Source organism: Dendrobium catenatum, unplaced genomic scaffold (assembly GCF_001605985.2).
Source record: "Dendrobium catenatum unplaced genomic scaffold, ASM160598v2 fragScaff_scaffold_772, whole genome shotgun sequence".
Taxonomy (NCBI): domain Eukaryota; kingdom Viridiplantae; phylum Streptophyta; class Magnoliopsida; order Asparagales; family Orchidaceae; genus Dendrobium; species Dendrobium catenatum.
The window spans coordinates 545,636-559,975 of NW_021319234.1; the positions used below are offsets into that span (position 1 = coordinate 545,636).

General features: G+C 31.6%; 1 protein-coding gene across 3 annotated transcripts; it reads left to right on the forward strand.

Annotated features, from left to right (window-relative positions):
• On the forward strand, nt 1-14,340 carry LOC110101715 (histone deacetylase complex subunit SAP18). Of its 3 annotated transcripts, none has more exons than XM_020829721.2 (7): nt 1-215; nt 1,981-2,106; nt 5,632-5,664; nt 8,855-8,965; nt 9,085-9,180; nt 13,903-13,977; nt 14,078-14,340. In XM_020829721.2, exons 2-7 carry the CDS (start codon nt 1,993-1,995, stop codon nt 14,108-14,110), a joined length of 462 nt encoding a protein of 153 aa, XP_020685380.1. In that variant the 5' UTR covers nt 1-215; nt 1,981-1,992; the 3' UTR covers nt 14,111-14,340. The 3 variants fall into 3 exon arrangements, with proteins under 3 accessions (XP_020685380.1, XP_020685382.1, XP_020685383.1); XM_020829723.2 differs by having other exon boundaries at nt 1-167; XM_020829724.2 differs by having other exon boundaries at nt 1-156.

Consider the following 14,340-nt stretch of genomic DNA (forward strand, 5'->3'; position numbering starts at 1 on the left):
TATTCCCTCACTTTGTGTCACCCAGCTGTTACGAGGTCCCCGGAGCTACCACCTTAAACCCTAGGTTCCACCCTCCAGCACGACAGTGCGCGACCCCACTCTCTCTCTCACCCTCGGCCGACTTAGGCCATCGGCCGCTCTTCACAAGCCGCAGAGGTTCTTCTCAGGCAGTTTCCGGCTCTCTCTCGTTCACCTTTTCTTTTATATTTCTCGAGGTATCTCAAGGCTTCTATGCTTAGACTGTAACTCGTAATTCCTAATCATCTTCCCTTCCTCATTCCAAATTCGTGTAGATTACCACGGCTTTGTCAAAAAGAATTTTTTTTTTTTTGGGTAGAGTAATCAGATGGCGATTTTTCTTGAAATGTCTGAAACTGATGGTTTTTTCGGGGTCTATACTTATCTTCCTCATCATAATCGGTGGCGTTACCAACCTTGGTCCGGTTTTTACGGCTGTGTATTAGCTGTCTTTAAAAAAAGTTTTTTTTTTAATTAATCTGTACCATGTAACTGTGTCAAGAATATATTAATAGTTGGTTCTACTTGAGCTTGGTATATGTGAGAGAGCGTTCAGGAAACTATTTTTTGCCTTATATCATATTTTTGCATCATCTTCGTTTATTGTTTAAATTCCTCTAGCATATCTATGCTTAGACCCCCCTTCTTTCTACATGCCGACTCCACTATGATCTGTTTTCCTTCAACTGTTTTTTCATTATTTAAAGAAATTTTTTAAGGTACTTATAAAGTGTTAAGTTTGCTTTATTGATCAAAATTTGAAGGTAAAATAATAAAGTAGGATGAAGTATAAATTCATTTTGTTACTTCTTAAGTGTTTTCTATAAAAATCCCTAAAATCATGAAATGTGGTTGATTTTAATCATTAGTTTGGATTATAGAATCAATTGGTTGGAGTAGTAATTAATTATTTGGATGAACTATAATGAATGGCCTAGATCACTCCTTGACTAAATTTCAAGCTGCTTTTTAATTTTAAAATAGATAGTATAGATTTGAATCTCCAACTAGTGTCCCTACAACCTAACCCTTTTTTTATATATTTCTATTCATCCTAGATAGAGCATTAAGAAATATTGATGAAGGGAACCTATTTATAAAATAAATTGTCATCTTCCTTTTAAAATGATTTTTTTCTAGTATTCATGTCTGCCTTTGTTTTAGATAGCAATGAAATTGTAAGCCATAATCAAAGACACCAAAAGCCATGCATACAATTTAGGGCACGATCAATAGGTTTCATTGAAGTTTTTTGATGATGTGTGATTGGTGGGGTGGCAAACAATGGCAGGAGAAATGTGAGTAGGGTTGTTGAATTGATGCAAAAGGGTAAAGAGTTTCCTCATACCTTGACTAATTGCCATTCTTTTGTTAATTTTCTTTTACGTTGAAGTACATGCAAAACCAACAAGTCCTTGTCAAATTTGTCCATCACAGTCATATTTTAGCATTTGTGGTTAATTCTAATTGGTTTTGATGGAGCCACAACCTTTAGCGAGATTGTCAGTGTGGTTGGGTTGATATAGTGTGAATGTCATGGTAATGTGGCATTAGAATATCCAAGTGAGTGAAGAGCGTCCAATTCTTATCTTTCTTTTGAGTGTCGGTTGGTGAAATTGAATTTACTTTAGCATGAGTCATGATGTTGGTGTTAGAGAGGATATACATGTGAAGAGGATCTTTGTCATGAAGGGGGCACATGGTGAGAAAGATTTTGGATTAGTAGGCAATTGTAATCCCTATCCTTATTATTGCACTTCACATGAAGTGTATTCTGTGGTAGATTTTCTGTAGTTATGTTAATTGCTTCTTCTCGAGTATCTCTCATATTTATTCTATAAACATGTCATTAAGTTTCTTAAATATTTTTTTGTAAGTGTCTTTTCTAGTTAATGAGTAGCATTCACTCTCTCTTATTTTTACCATGTGTATCACTATTTAGCTTGCTTTGTAAAAATGCAGCATTCTCGAAACATGGCGGAAGTTGCCGAACCACAAAATAGGCAAGCAAGGCCCATTCCTCCACCTCAAGCTCGAGGTCCTCCACCACATGTTCGCCGTCCTGGTATGCCAATTGATCGTGAAAAGGTACTTTTTAACCTTCATGAGCTTTTCTTTTTTAATTTGCAAATTGTTGTTGTAATCTGTCGACTTATTGAACAAACTATTGAATAAATTAACTGATGATTCTTCACCTAAACTTTACGTGAGGAATGCTATTCTATGTTTTATCTTGATAGAGAAATTAAACAAACTAGTATGTATCATTTCCATCGGGCTTTGTGATTCCTATGCACTCTTGCAAACATCATTTACATTAGCTCATTTGGGTGCAAACATGATATAGCTACTTAATCTAATTGTGGATGAAAGAGAAATAATAAATGCAATATGTTGCTATTAAATTGGTAGATTGATGAAGGTGATATATTGTCACAGCCTTTTTTTTCCAATATCATACTCCGGGTTCATGTACATGATTGTTGGAAAAAAATGTTCATTTTTTGTGGATATGATGGCATATAAGAATTAAAATTTGAACATTTTTTTATAGATTTTAGTCCTGCTAGTCATATATAGAGCTATGTATAAGATATACATTTTTTAATTAAAAAATATTATTCAATTACCAATGTCCACTTTTTTCATGTAGTGGGGGTTGCCCATCTTAGCTCCGCTTCTCCTATTTAGCTACATTTTTCTCGCTTTACTAATTTAATCTTATGTATGCTTAGTGTTCTCAAAGCTCAATGCAATGTGTAAGAGTTTGTTATTATTTCAATGCACGAAGCTAAGTGTCGCTTTTACCAGTGAAATTGCTTGTGATTTGTATTTTATAAATACATATATTATGTGCATATAACAACCATTTAATTAATCAAATTTAAACCATATTAGTGATTTTTTCAACATATACAGTGATTCAATTATTGAAAATAATTTTCAGTTATTTGAAAGCAAAAATAAATCAAAGATAGGGAAAAATGAAGTGATAAAAAGTATTTTGAAATTAAGAATGTTTGTGAGATTAAGAGTGTGACTAGTAAGAAGTTTACATAGGATACATTGGAAAGTGTTGTCAAGAAGCCTCTAATGACAATTAGTGAGAATCTTGTAAGAAAACAATAGACAAGAGAGCATGTAGAGGAGAATTGATGAGAAGCGACTAAGTACAATGAGATAGAAAGGAGAAACAAGCAGCAGCGACTCAATGATTATGTGAACCAATTGGGAAAAGCAACTGTTTGTGCCTTTGTTATTGGGCTGATGTTGAACTGAACTGCAAAATGTGAGGGTTTCATTTGAGCTTGACCAGTGTGTGCAACGTTAAGATTTGGCAGAGCAATGTGACACACATCCACCTACGTGAGCTCCCACTTGTAGGTGATGCTGCGTGGGCCCACATCGCTTTATCTTAACTCCTAAAATATGAGAATTTAAATACATACCACTTTATTTCATGCTATTTATATATCTAACACCCAATATTTTAATATTACATTCCTATCAGCCATATAAAATTTTAATATCAAATATATCACTCCTATATTTTATTATCACCACCCATACCACCCTACAAATTTTAATATTTCATTACATGGACCTATTTTTGTTCTATGGGTGATAGGCATGTAATATTAAAGTTTTAGGTGTTAGATATGTAAACAACATGAAATAAAGTGGTATGTATGTAAATCCCCCTAAAATATTTTTCTTGGCATTTATCTTCTAGCTGATGGGAGGTACTTACAGATGTGGTGAATTTTCCTTAAGCAAGTAGCACTGGTTTTCTTTATAGGTAGATCTGTGAACATTGTTTCAAAAATAACTAGCAAAATTTATTTGGAAGTTTTGTTATTATATGCTCAGGACAATATTCTTTTTCTAACATACTGCAGGGAGGGATTCTGTGGTTGCTTCCATTTTTTTAAAATAAAATCACACTTGCTGACCATAAAATATATTACTTGGAGGTTGATGCAAGTTTAGTTCACAGTAAGATAGAGAAGAATGGCCTGAATTGGTTTGTAATAAAATTAAGATGACATTGCAGAGTTTAGTGGTTCATCCTTGGCACAGAATGGAAATTTTGATAACCTTGCTTATGATAAAGTTGAACAAAATTAGTCTCCTAAAATTTTTTTTGAGTGTGTATTAATGTTTTGCAATGTTTTTATAAAGCAAATGATGTTGGCAGATAGTTCAAAAAACATTAACTTTTCAGGTTAAAATTTCAATTACTGAGTCTATCTGGTTAATGAAGTAGGAAAAATTAGTCTTTGAAAATAAATATTGAATTTGTAGTTTATTACTCACATTGATGCTGGTTATTAGTATTGCAGTAGGCAGAAGAAGGTCACATTGGATGATCCTCAGTTCTTCAATTCAATCTATATCATGCTGCAGACGATCTAGGCCTTTTGTTTTTGTTATTTTTGTTATTGTTGAAGTCGTCTGCAGAATTGGAATTATCACTGCTTGGTTAGTTTGGTTGGAAATTTGCTTTTACGTCCTTTAGAAGTTTACATAAACTAGGCAGTTATACTAGTGAGTGTAGAAGATGAAATGTAACAAGCAATTCTTTTAATAGTTTGTTTTATTCTGTATGAACAGTTCAAATATATAAAACAGCAGAAGAAAGATACAAGCAGCAGTGTATCCGAAGTCTTCTGATTATTAGGATATCTGCAGCTTTTAGAACATTTTATGTGACAATCATATAGCTGGCATGTATTGTATGATCCATTTTAAAGTAGTCTCATTTTTGTAGCTTTCTTCATGTTTGAATCCAAAGTTAAATCAAGTCATTAAATAAGTTTAGATTAGGGCAGTTATTACTTTAGATGTTTACATGTGTTAATATATTAAAGTTTCACTGCAAAGCTTTATTGGCAATGTTAAGACTCACTAAAGTAGCATGAATAATTCTAGGCATTTAAAGTTAGCAATGATTATACTTTAAATAGTTTATTACGCAAATTGGTATATTTTAAAAAGTAGAAAAGTAGATAAAAAACTACTTTGAATTTTATTGTTTGATTATGTATAAAGCGTGTAAGTACTTGCAGACTTATTCAAAAGGCTTAAAATGAAAATAATTCAAAGTTATTTATAGAAAAATGAAAAAAAATCTCTAAGAGGGGCTGGTAGCTTGAATAAGAAGAGGATGCACATTGATTACAATCTAAGGGCTAGAGGTCAGATCCAACGGTTAGAACCCTTAATTTGTGTACTCAAGGATCCCTATCAATATTGGTCAACTTGTGGGTCTGACGATCCTTTAATAGTATAACTTGAATTTTCTTATATTATTGAGTTCCCTATTTAATCTTAATTGTACTAGCCACTAAGTACTTTTATTTATCCTCCTTGAGTTGAGTAGCGGGGTGATGTTTTGGGTGGGGGTATGGTGGGTGGAGAAGGTGGGGTGATGTTAGTAATAATATGCCATTTATGGTGAATCTTTCAAGAATTTCTGTGATGTTCATCTGGAATTTATATGGTAGCTGTGTTCCCATTTTATTTTTTACAGTTTAACATGATTTATTATTTTGTTCATTTATATTTATCGACATGATATTTTGGCTGACAATTTTGCTTATGAAATTGCAGACTTGTCCTCTTCTACTTAGAGTTTTTACCAAGGTATGGATAAGCTTGAATTCTATGTGAAGAAATAACTATTATCCATAAGCTTATTTGTCTTCTTCTAGTTTGTCATTGATTCTTTCTCTTTGAGTTGTTTAAAGTTGCTAAGGATAGCATTATGTATGAATTATCACCAAGTTGTGAGCTTATCACTTCGTTATGAAACATTATTGGCTTTTGGATAAGTTACATGATTTTTCTGATTGATCAACAAATGGAGTTGCAATCTAAAGTTTTTTTTTTTTAACTAAAAGAATGTGTATTTTATATTTGACCATGTGACAACTCACTTACCATGAAGATGCAATCTAGAAGTGTTTTTTCCTTTTTTTTTCTTGATGTCATGCCATGAGATTCTAAATGAATCTTGTGGAAACAAATGAGCTAGAGTCATTTTCATCTTAATTTACAATATATCCCTTTTTCTTCCCTCTGTTATATTAGATATCTTCAAAAGTTGACCGTCCTTTCGCTTGTGAGTAATCTTATTGCTTTTTTGAGTGTATGTGTTTTCTTGCAATCCTTTTGTTGTTTCTTTCTCAACCATTTTTGTCAAGCTAATGATGCAAACTTTCTCATTAGCATCCTCGCTTTAATTACTCAACACTTCTTGGCTTCAACTTTGAGAGCTATATATTTTGGTTTTCAAATGCATCTCATAGGCTATCAAGGATTCTATTTGCTTTTCTAGCAACGTGGTACTAAATTCTTGGTAGTCTCCATAAGACCTTGAGCATCTTTTCTTTAATAGCTAATTTCCGACCAAGAAAACTAAGTTCATTAGTAATGTGTAAAATTAGTAAACGTTTTTAACATAGAATTATGTGGTTTCATTTTGAGCAATTCATTTTGTGAACAAGCATATTATTATTGTACTCTAACTTGAGTAACACTAACTTGCAACATTTTATATGCCATTTACAAATAGAAACTACATTATATTTATTTTTTTCTAAACCACAAACTCAGGATTCATTGCTCTAGAATGTAAAATATTTCTATGCTTTGTAATCTCACTCCATTTTTAAATAGGTTTTGAAGGAGGCGTATGATCTCATTTAATCATATTCTAAATCTTAAGGCCTTGTGATCTAATGAATATAAACATATGAGTCTTCTAGTAAAGATAAATCTTCCCTTCGAAAAATGGAAGGCAAGTAATATAGTACCCTCATGATAAGATGAAGTTGAACTAGTTTTGATAGAGTCTTCAGATGAGTTGAAGTCAAATCCCTAAGAGCCAAGCTTCAATACTAAATATGGGATGTAGTGCAACAGTGGCAACCACTAGAGGAGGATGAACGGTTGGTTAAAAAAAAGTTTTGTTTAGTTGTTAAACAGGATATAGAGAAAATAAGCACATAATCACAAGATAAAAGAAACAATAAATTTTCAAATGTTTTGGCACAAATCATGCATAGATCCACCTCCTAGAAAATACCAAAGCTTTCTGTGGTGCTAATCTAGGACTTTTAATGGAAAGTTTCAAGAAAGGGTATACTAATAAAATGTAAGTAGATAACGAAAAATAAAGAATGAGAGAAGAGGGTTAGAGAGATTTATTAATTTAGTTCCATTTTAGACAATCAGAGTATCTCTTAAAACCTTGGAGCACTTTATGAATCTTTCTTTAAATGCACATATCTCTAAAATGTTTTGATTTCTCTTTGAGAGGAAAGTGGTTAAAACTCAAAAGAAAGAGTGGAAAGAATGCTTTGTGGTTAGAAGATTTGTCAAGAAAGGCACTAGAACTCTTTAGGATGGTTATAGAGAGCTTAAGGATGGTTTTGATATGAAGTGCTAGCTTAGGCCTTTGGAAAGGTGTTAGATGTTCCGAAGATGGATATAGATGTTATAGATACCCGAGACTTAAAATAGCCTTTTAGAATGGTTGGAGTGTTATCTCAGGTCTGATCAGGCTCCTTGCGGGAATTTCATTATTCAAATTCAAACGCCATGCTTATTTTAGAATGTATAATTGGTATGTAATAGATATATAATACATTGTTCGAAAGGTCTGGAGATCTACTTTCCAATAAATGAAGCGTTACTTTTGTGGTGGTGTAAAAAAGTCATGTTCAAAACAGTGGTTGTGTGTTAAGAAGCGGGTTTTGTCAGATTGAGACTTCGTTTGGGACGGCTTTCTAACTGCTTCTTAAAGCAGCTTTCCAGTACAAATTTTTAATTTTTATATAAGAAAATTGTTTAAAAAAGTAGTAAGAAAGCTGCCCCAAACTAAGTCTGAATCTGATAAAAGGTCCGTTCACATGTAAATGATTCATAAGGCGAACTATATATGTTTGAAAAGAATGTTTACTACTTGAAAAGCAAGAATCAATAAAATTGAATCAATGTGCAAAAAGTTTTAGCTTAAAAAATAGAAATAATGTAGTTAATTAATTTTTTTACTAAAACCGGGTCAACTATGTTCAAGTTCAGGGTGGTATCTATGCATAATGCAGGAAATGCGAAATAATGCATTTCAAGAAAGGCCATGACATAATTTTGGAGTTTTCTAAAGATATATATGTTTCGATATATGCACGTGTGTCATTCCGGAAAATTATAACCCAAATATTACCTGAAATCATTCCACGACAAAGAGAACCTTAAAGAAAGGCTTTGCATGTATTCCAGAGAAGATAAAAATAATAATCAAAAGTCTTCTATATTCAACTTGATATTCATTGACATCCCATTGATAGCCTGATGATATCCATTGTTTTTTCTCTTTAACTTGGTCTTGAATGATATAGCTCATATCAAATATCTTCTCTTTTCAACTTATACATGCCTAGCCAACATTTGGCATGAGAGAATACGTATACCTATAAATGCTCAACTCAAAAATAACTAGTCTACTTGATAAATGATTTGGTACCATCAATTGAAGCACCGAGTTGTGAAACTTTTTTTCTAAAGGCAGACATTAGCATATTCTAGATTTGTAGAAGAACGTCTTTTTTTTTCCAGTTTTTGTTCGCTGCACTGTTAAATATTTCCGTCATGGCTAATTTCATTTTTTTAATTCAATAATAAGTTTACAAGTATCAGTGAATGATTCTAAGCTTATTTTGAATGAGAGTTATATTTTTAAATGAATTTTCTTTCCCATCTGTTTTTTTATTCTGCTATTGATACTGCATAGGTGGTTTACTTTAACTTCGGTGCTTTTTGGATTCAGTAGGTTGGTGGCCACCATCCCAAAGAGGACTTCGCAGTTAGGGGCAAGGAACCTAAGGATGAAGTCCAGATTTATACGTGGAAGGATGCTACACTTAGAGAGCTCACTGATCTGGTATACATTTGGCAACTATCTGTATTTGTTATGGCATTTCCTATTTTCTACAGTGCAGATGGTTTTATTATTAGCAAGTGAAAGTTTTCATCTTGATTCTTATCGTCATCACCTGATAGGTCAAAGAGGTGGCTCCTGCAGCTAGGAAAAGAGATGCAAAACTTTCATTTGCATTCGTCTACCCTGACAAGAATGGTCGTTTTGTTGTAAGACCGGTAAGAGTACCTTCTCTAATTTTTATTTGGTAATGAAGTTTTCTCCTGCTGAATAAGATGGAGAACTAGTAGGGCATAAAGATCTAAAAGCACAATCTATTATAAAAATTGTATTGGATTTTGGGCAAAACTTGTATAAAAGACTCTAAATTTGTTATCACGCTTTTTATGAGATGAACTAGCATCCAAATGTAGAAGTGATAGTAAAATAAGGTAAATCAACAAGTTTTCATTTCAAATTAGCAACCTCATCTCTAGGTTTTTCATTGTCATTTTCTAGGATGAAACATGATTTAAATTTTCATTTAATCATATTATGCTTGATAGATTCATTTTCATTTTTTTTCAAATATGAATCATATCATCAAAGTTAGATGACTCCTTTTTGACATGAATATATTTCCTTGTTAATTTTTCATACTCATCAAACAAATTATCAACAACACTAGATAGTTTATCATAGGATAATTTAATTAGCTCGTCTTTTAATATATTTAGAAGAGGGTGGACTGTGCTTCTTCAACATGAGCTAAAAGCCCAATATGAATTTATTCCATTTTATTAATTTCGTTTGTCAACTTTTCTTCTTTTTTTCTTTACTGCCTCCTTTTCCTTCATAGGTACTCTAATATATTCATAAATAAAAACAAAGAAAATCCAAAGCTTCTTTTAGAGATTTTTAATTAGCATTAAACATTTGTATTTCTTGTGAACTTGCGTAATAAAAACATATAATAGCTTTGGCATTTAATTGTGCAAGATCTATTTCATGTTTATATCACAAATCAAAAGATTTTTTCCAGATAAGTATCATACACATATATATAAGATGATGTGTAGCCATTCATAATAACATATCATTGATTAGGAATTAGGATTAATAGAGTTTTCAAATATAATCATTCGATTTTCCAATGATCAAAATACAAATAATCAAGCAATATTGGTTTATCAATGAATTGTCCAACAACATCAACAACAACATTAAGCCTTTATCCCACTGTGGGTTCGGCTATATGGATCCTTTTTCTCCATTGTGTCATGTTAAGAGTCAAATTCTCATTTAAATTTAATAAAAAAATATCATTTTAAATATTTTCTAATCTAAGCCTTTTAAGGTCTACCTCTACCTCGCTTAACATAGGCTAAATCTAAAACATCTCCTCTCTTCACCGGGTCATCAGAAGGATGACATTTTATGTGACCAAACCATCTAAGGTGTCTCTCTCTAATTTTATTTGCTATTGGAGCTACTCCAACCTTTTCACATATATGCTCATTTTGCATTCTATCTCTAAGAGTAAAGCTACTTATCCACCCGAGCATCATCATCTCTGCAAAACATAACTTAATTATATGCTTCTCTTTTAATAGCTAACATTCTGCGCCATAAAATATTGTAGGTCTCACTATCATCTTATAGAATTTTCTCTTAAATTTGAGAGGTACTTTTCTTTCACACAACAAACCCAATACATTCCTCCACTTCAACCATCCAGCTTGAATTATACTTAATAATATCCACATCTATTTCACCATCATTCTGGGCAATAAACCTGATATATCTAAAATGTGTACTCTTATTAATGACTTGGACACCCAAAGTCACAAACCACCCATTAGATCTATTACTACTAAGGTTACACTCTATGTATTTGATTTTAAATCTACTTAAACGAAAACCTTTAAACTTTAAGGTTGACCTCCATAATTTAAGTTTACCTTCAATTCCTTCTCTAGTTTTATTAACACCTACAAGTGAGTATTAAGAACATCCATGACTAAAGTAAAAAGATACGGGCTTAAAGCTGATCCTTGATATAATTCAACTGAAATAGGAAAATACTTGGTCCAACCTCCTCGTGTATGATCACAAGTAATAACTCTTGTATACATTTCCTTAATAACTTGAGTAGAAGCAGTACCTCTTTCTTTTCTAAAACTCTCTATAACACTTCTCTCCGAACTATATCATAAACTTTCAATAAATCAATAAATGTCATATATAGATCCTCCTTATTCTCCCTACATTTCTCCATCAAACCGCTCAATAGATGTATAGCTTTCATAGGAGACCTACCCGACATTGTATGTACTATTAGAATCCTAGTGTCTCAATCCAAACCAAGAGCTAAGATTCTTATACCTGAGTCTAAGCACATCAAGATGGGTGTGTGAATTGAGTGTGTGACATACATTTAGAATGTCTTTCAAAAAAATTTCAATTCAACCCGCACACAATATGCATATTAAATACAAGTAAATAAATCAAACACACATGGGATTGCAGGGGAGTGTACAAGATGTGTTATGCTAAAACTTGAACATAAGTGATCTAGTTAATATTAGCATGTTAACTTGTGAGTAAGTGATATAAGTTACGAGTGCACAAACATAAAATGTATAATGGTATTGAGACAAAGTGAGCTACATGTGTTAGTAATTTAGAAGGTGATCATAATAATGTAGGATCAACTCAATTACACAAGCTACTATTCTTGCAACACATCAAACATAAATCTAAGTTATGAGTACCCACACATGTTAACAATGATGATTAGAAGGATATAAAATGTTAAGGGAGAGTATGACCATCTTGTGTATAAATACAAAAATTACTCAACTAACATAATGACATGTTTGCATAACCTTCTAATCATCCCATAAAGCTTGAAAACATTCAAATTAAGCCCTAAAATATTTAAGTGAAAAAAATTTAGCTATAAAGTAATAGATATGATGATTTTTACATGATTTGATACCCAACTGGCCTAAATCTATGCCAAAGTACCCTAACTTATAATTTCACTACAATACCCCACAGTAGTGAGGCTCTCATTTTAATGACAGTTTCCAACATGTCATGAACTACAAGAATTCTCATGGGTAAGACAAATTCAGCATGATTATAAGATGAATGTTTGTCTAAAACCTTCCATGGTTTTTTGATGTTGTATAAGATAAATACTAACAATTAAGATATACACAATCTTTTATACATGATTGCAAGATATTCAAATATCTGAAACCAATTAAATAAACAAGAGGTTGAGGAAGAGATAATACAAAAAACATCTATGCGAGGATTACTTGATGAACACCTTGAAATTCTTCCAAATGATCAACCATTAAGTTCATAATCTTTTCAAATCCACCGGATTAATGGTTTCTCATTTACGCTCATATATGTATCCATATGGAAAGAGGCCAAAACCCCTGTACTTGAGTGTTTTCAAAGCCAATAAGTTAATTTAGCACCTGCTAAACTTCCTCTAAAAAAAAAAAATCTAATGGAACTTTGCATGATGCTTTAAATATATGAAATGAACTTTTTTGCTTATAAAATATTTTCTAGAGAAATTTGAATATGTTATTAAGACACTATAAAAAATTTAAGGGAAAATAGTAACTTTGACATATTAAAAAATTTATTTGAGTAAAAAATAAAAAATACAGCTTTGACCAATAAATAACTACAAGTCCAAAATTAATGCAAGCCAAAACATATGCTTGATTAATTATAACAAACACATTCCAAGTGGTTTTATATGAAAATAAAGATTTGAACCAAAAGTCAATATTGTTCAGCTTAAGTATAATAAGGGAGATTTAAGCTTAATATAAAAATACACACTTTGAAACCATGTCAACTATCAAAATATGATCAAATATAATTAAGCTTATAAATATATTGTTAGCATTTAAAATAGTTAATTGAGATAAATAAAATTAGTAATCAATCAAGTTGGCCCTTAAACTTTTTAGATGTGTTATTTTAGTCTTGTATTTTTCCTAATGTTCAATCTGGTCCCTTAATTCACCAAATTCGAATATATTTGTTCATATTGCCAACTTTGTCATTTTTTTGGATTAAAATTGGTTAAGTGAAGTTATCCATGATGGTATTTTAGAACATTTTAGTATCAACTTCTTTACTTTATATTAGCTCAAACTAAATAGATTGATCTTAAAATGTTTAAAATGCCCTCATTAAAAGTTTCCCATTAATTTCATCTAAAAAATTACAAAGTTAATCATCAGATCAAATTGATTTAGATTTGGTTAGTTGAAAGATTAAATTGAACAATTGAAAATTTTTCATCTAAAATGAATACACATAAAAAGTCTTCTGGCTATTTTGATTATTTTTCCTATATAAAATAATTGCTTAAAATGCTCATCTTCATCATTATCAGTCTTTTGTCAACTATTTTACGAGTCTTCATTTTTTATTCATTCATTTTGAATGCTACATAAAGTGTATTGTTTTGATTTTCCACATATATATTTCTTAATATTTATTTTTTTATTTATAATGTCCTAATTTTTCTTTAGTATATAAATTTTTTGGTTTGTGAGCTTTGAAGCATTAATTTATGAATTTATATTAATTTTATGTACGCGCAGAATCCTAGGATTTTTTTTTTCTTATTTATTGAATACATTGTATATTATTCTTATCCACCATTGATCATGTATAACTTATTTTATATATAATCATCTTTCTTTTATAATATAAATGAGCCGACTCAGGAGTCAATTTGCAGTTGAAAACTTAGCTCAAGCTCAATTAAGTAGTCATACTCAAGCTGGGGTTGGCTTAATCCTCCTTTTTCGTTGTTGAATAGTTTGATATACTCCCTTGGCTTTTGAAATTTTAAATCTAACGGTCATAAAAATGCGTCATATGATAGAGATACTAATTTTGTTTCCTGCCCAAAGGTGGGAATGACTTACTCTTTTGGAAATGGGAGGCGAATTGATGATGCTAAGACATTGGATGAACTCAGCTTTCAGGTAACTACTGTATAGAAAGCGCTTTTCATAAAAAATATTGTGCTAAAAATTAATTTTTATGAAAGCAAATATATATATGGTTGATTTTTTTTCCTTGAAGATTGGGGATTACTTGAGCGTTGCCATCCTCTAAAGAGTAGTTCCTTGAAGAAGTTGCGTTTCTGCTGCATCTGCTATAGTTAGTCCTTGAGAGCATCCAAGAAGAAACTACATGCATCTTTTTATATGTGGGAAAGTGCTCTTGAATGTGCTTCATGATTTGAAACTTGATTGTTGACTGTAATATACTTTTGGTTACTGTAAATTATTCATGACTAGTACTTGTGCAGATTATGAGTTTTTACAGCACTTTGTTGTGATGCA

Coding starts and splice junctions, on each gene's coding strand:
- LOC110101715 (XM_020829721.2), top strand. CDS start 1,993: ATGGCGGAAGTTGCCGAACCACAAAATAGGCAAGCAAGGCCCATTCCT. Junction 8,966..9,084: donor TTAGAGAGCTCACTGATCTG/GTATACATTTGG, acceptor ATCACCTGATAG/GTCAAAGAGGTGGCTCCTGC. Junction 13,978..14,077: donor TGGATGAACTCAGCTTTCAG/GTAACTACTGTA, acceptor TTTTCCTTGAAG/ATTGGGGATTACTTGAGCGT.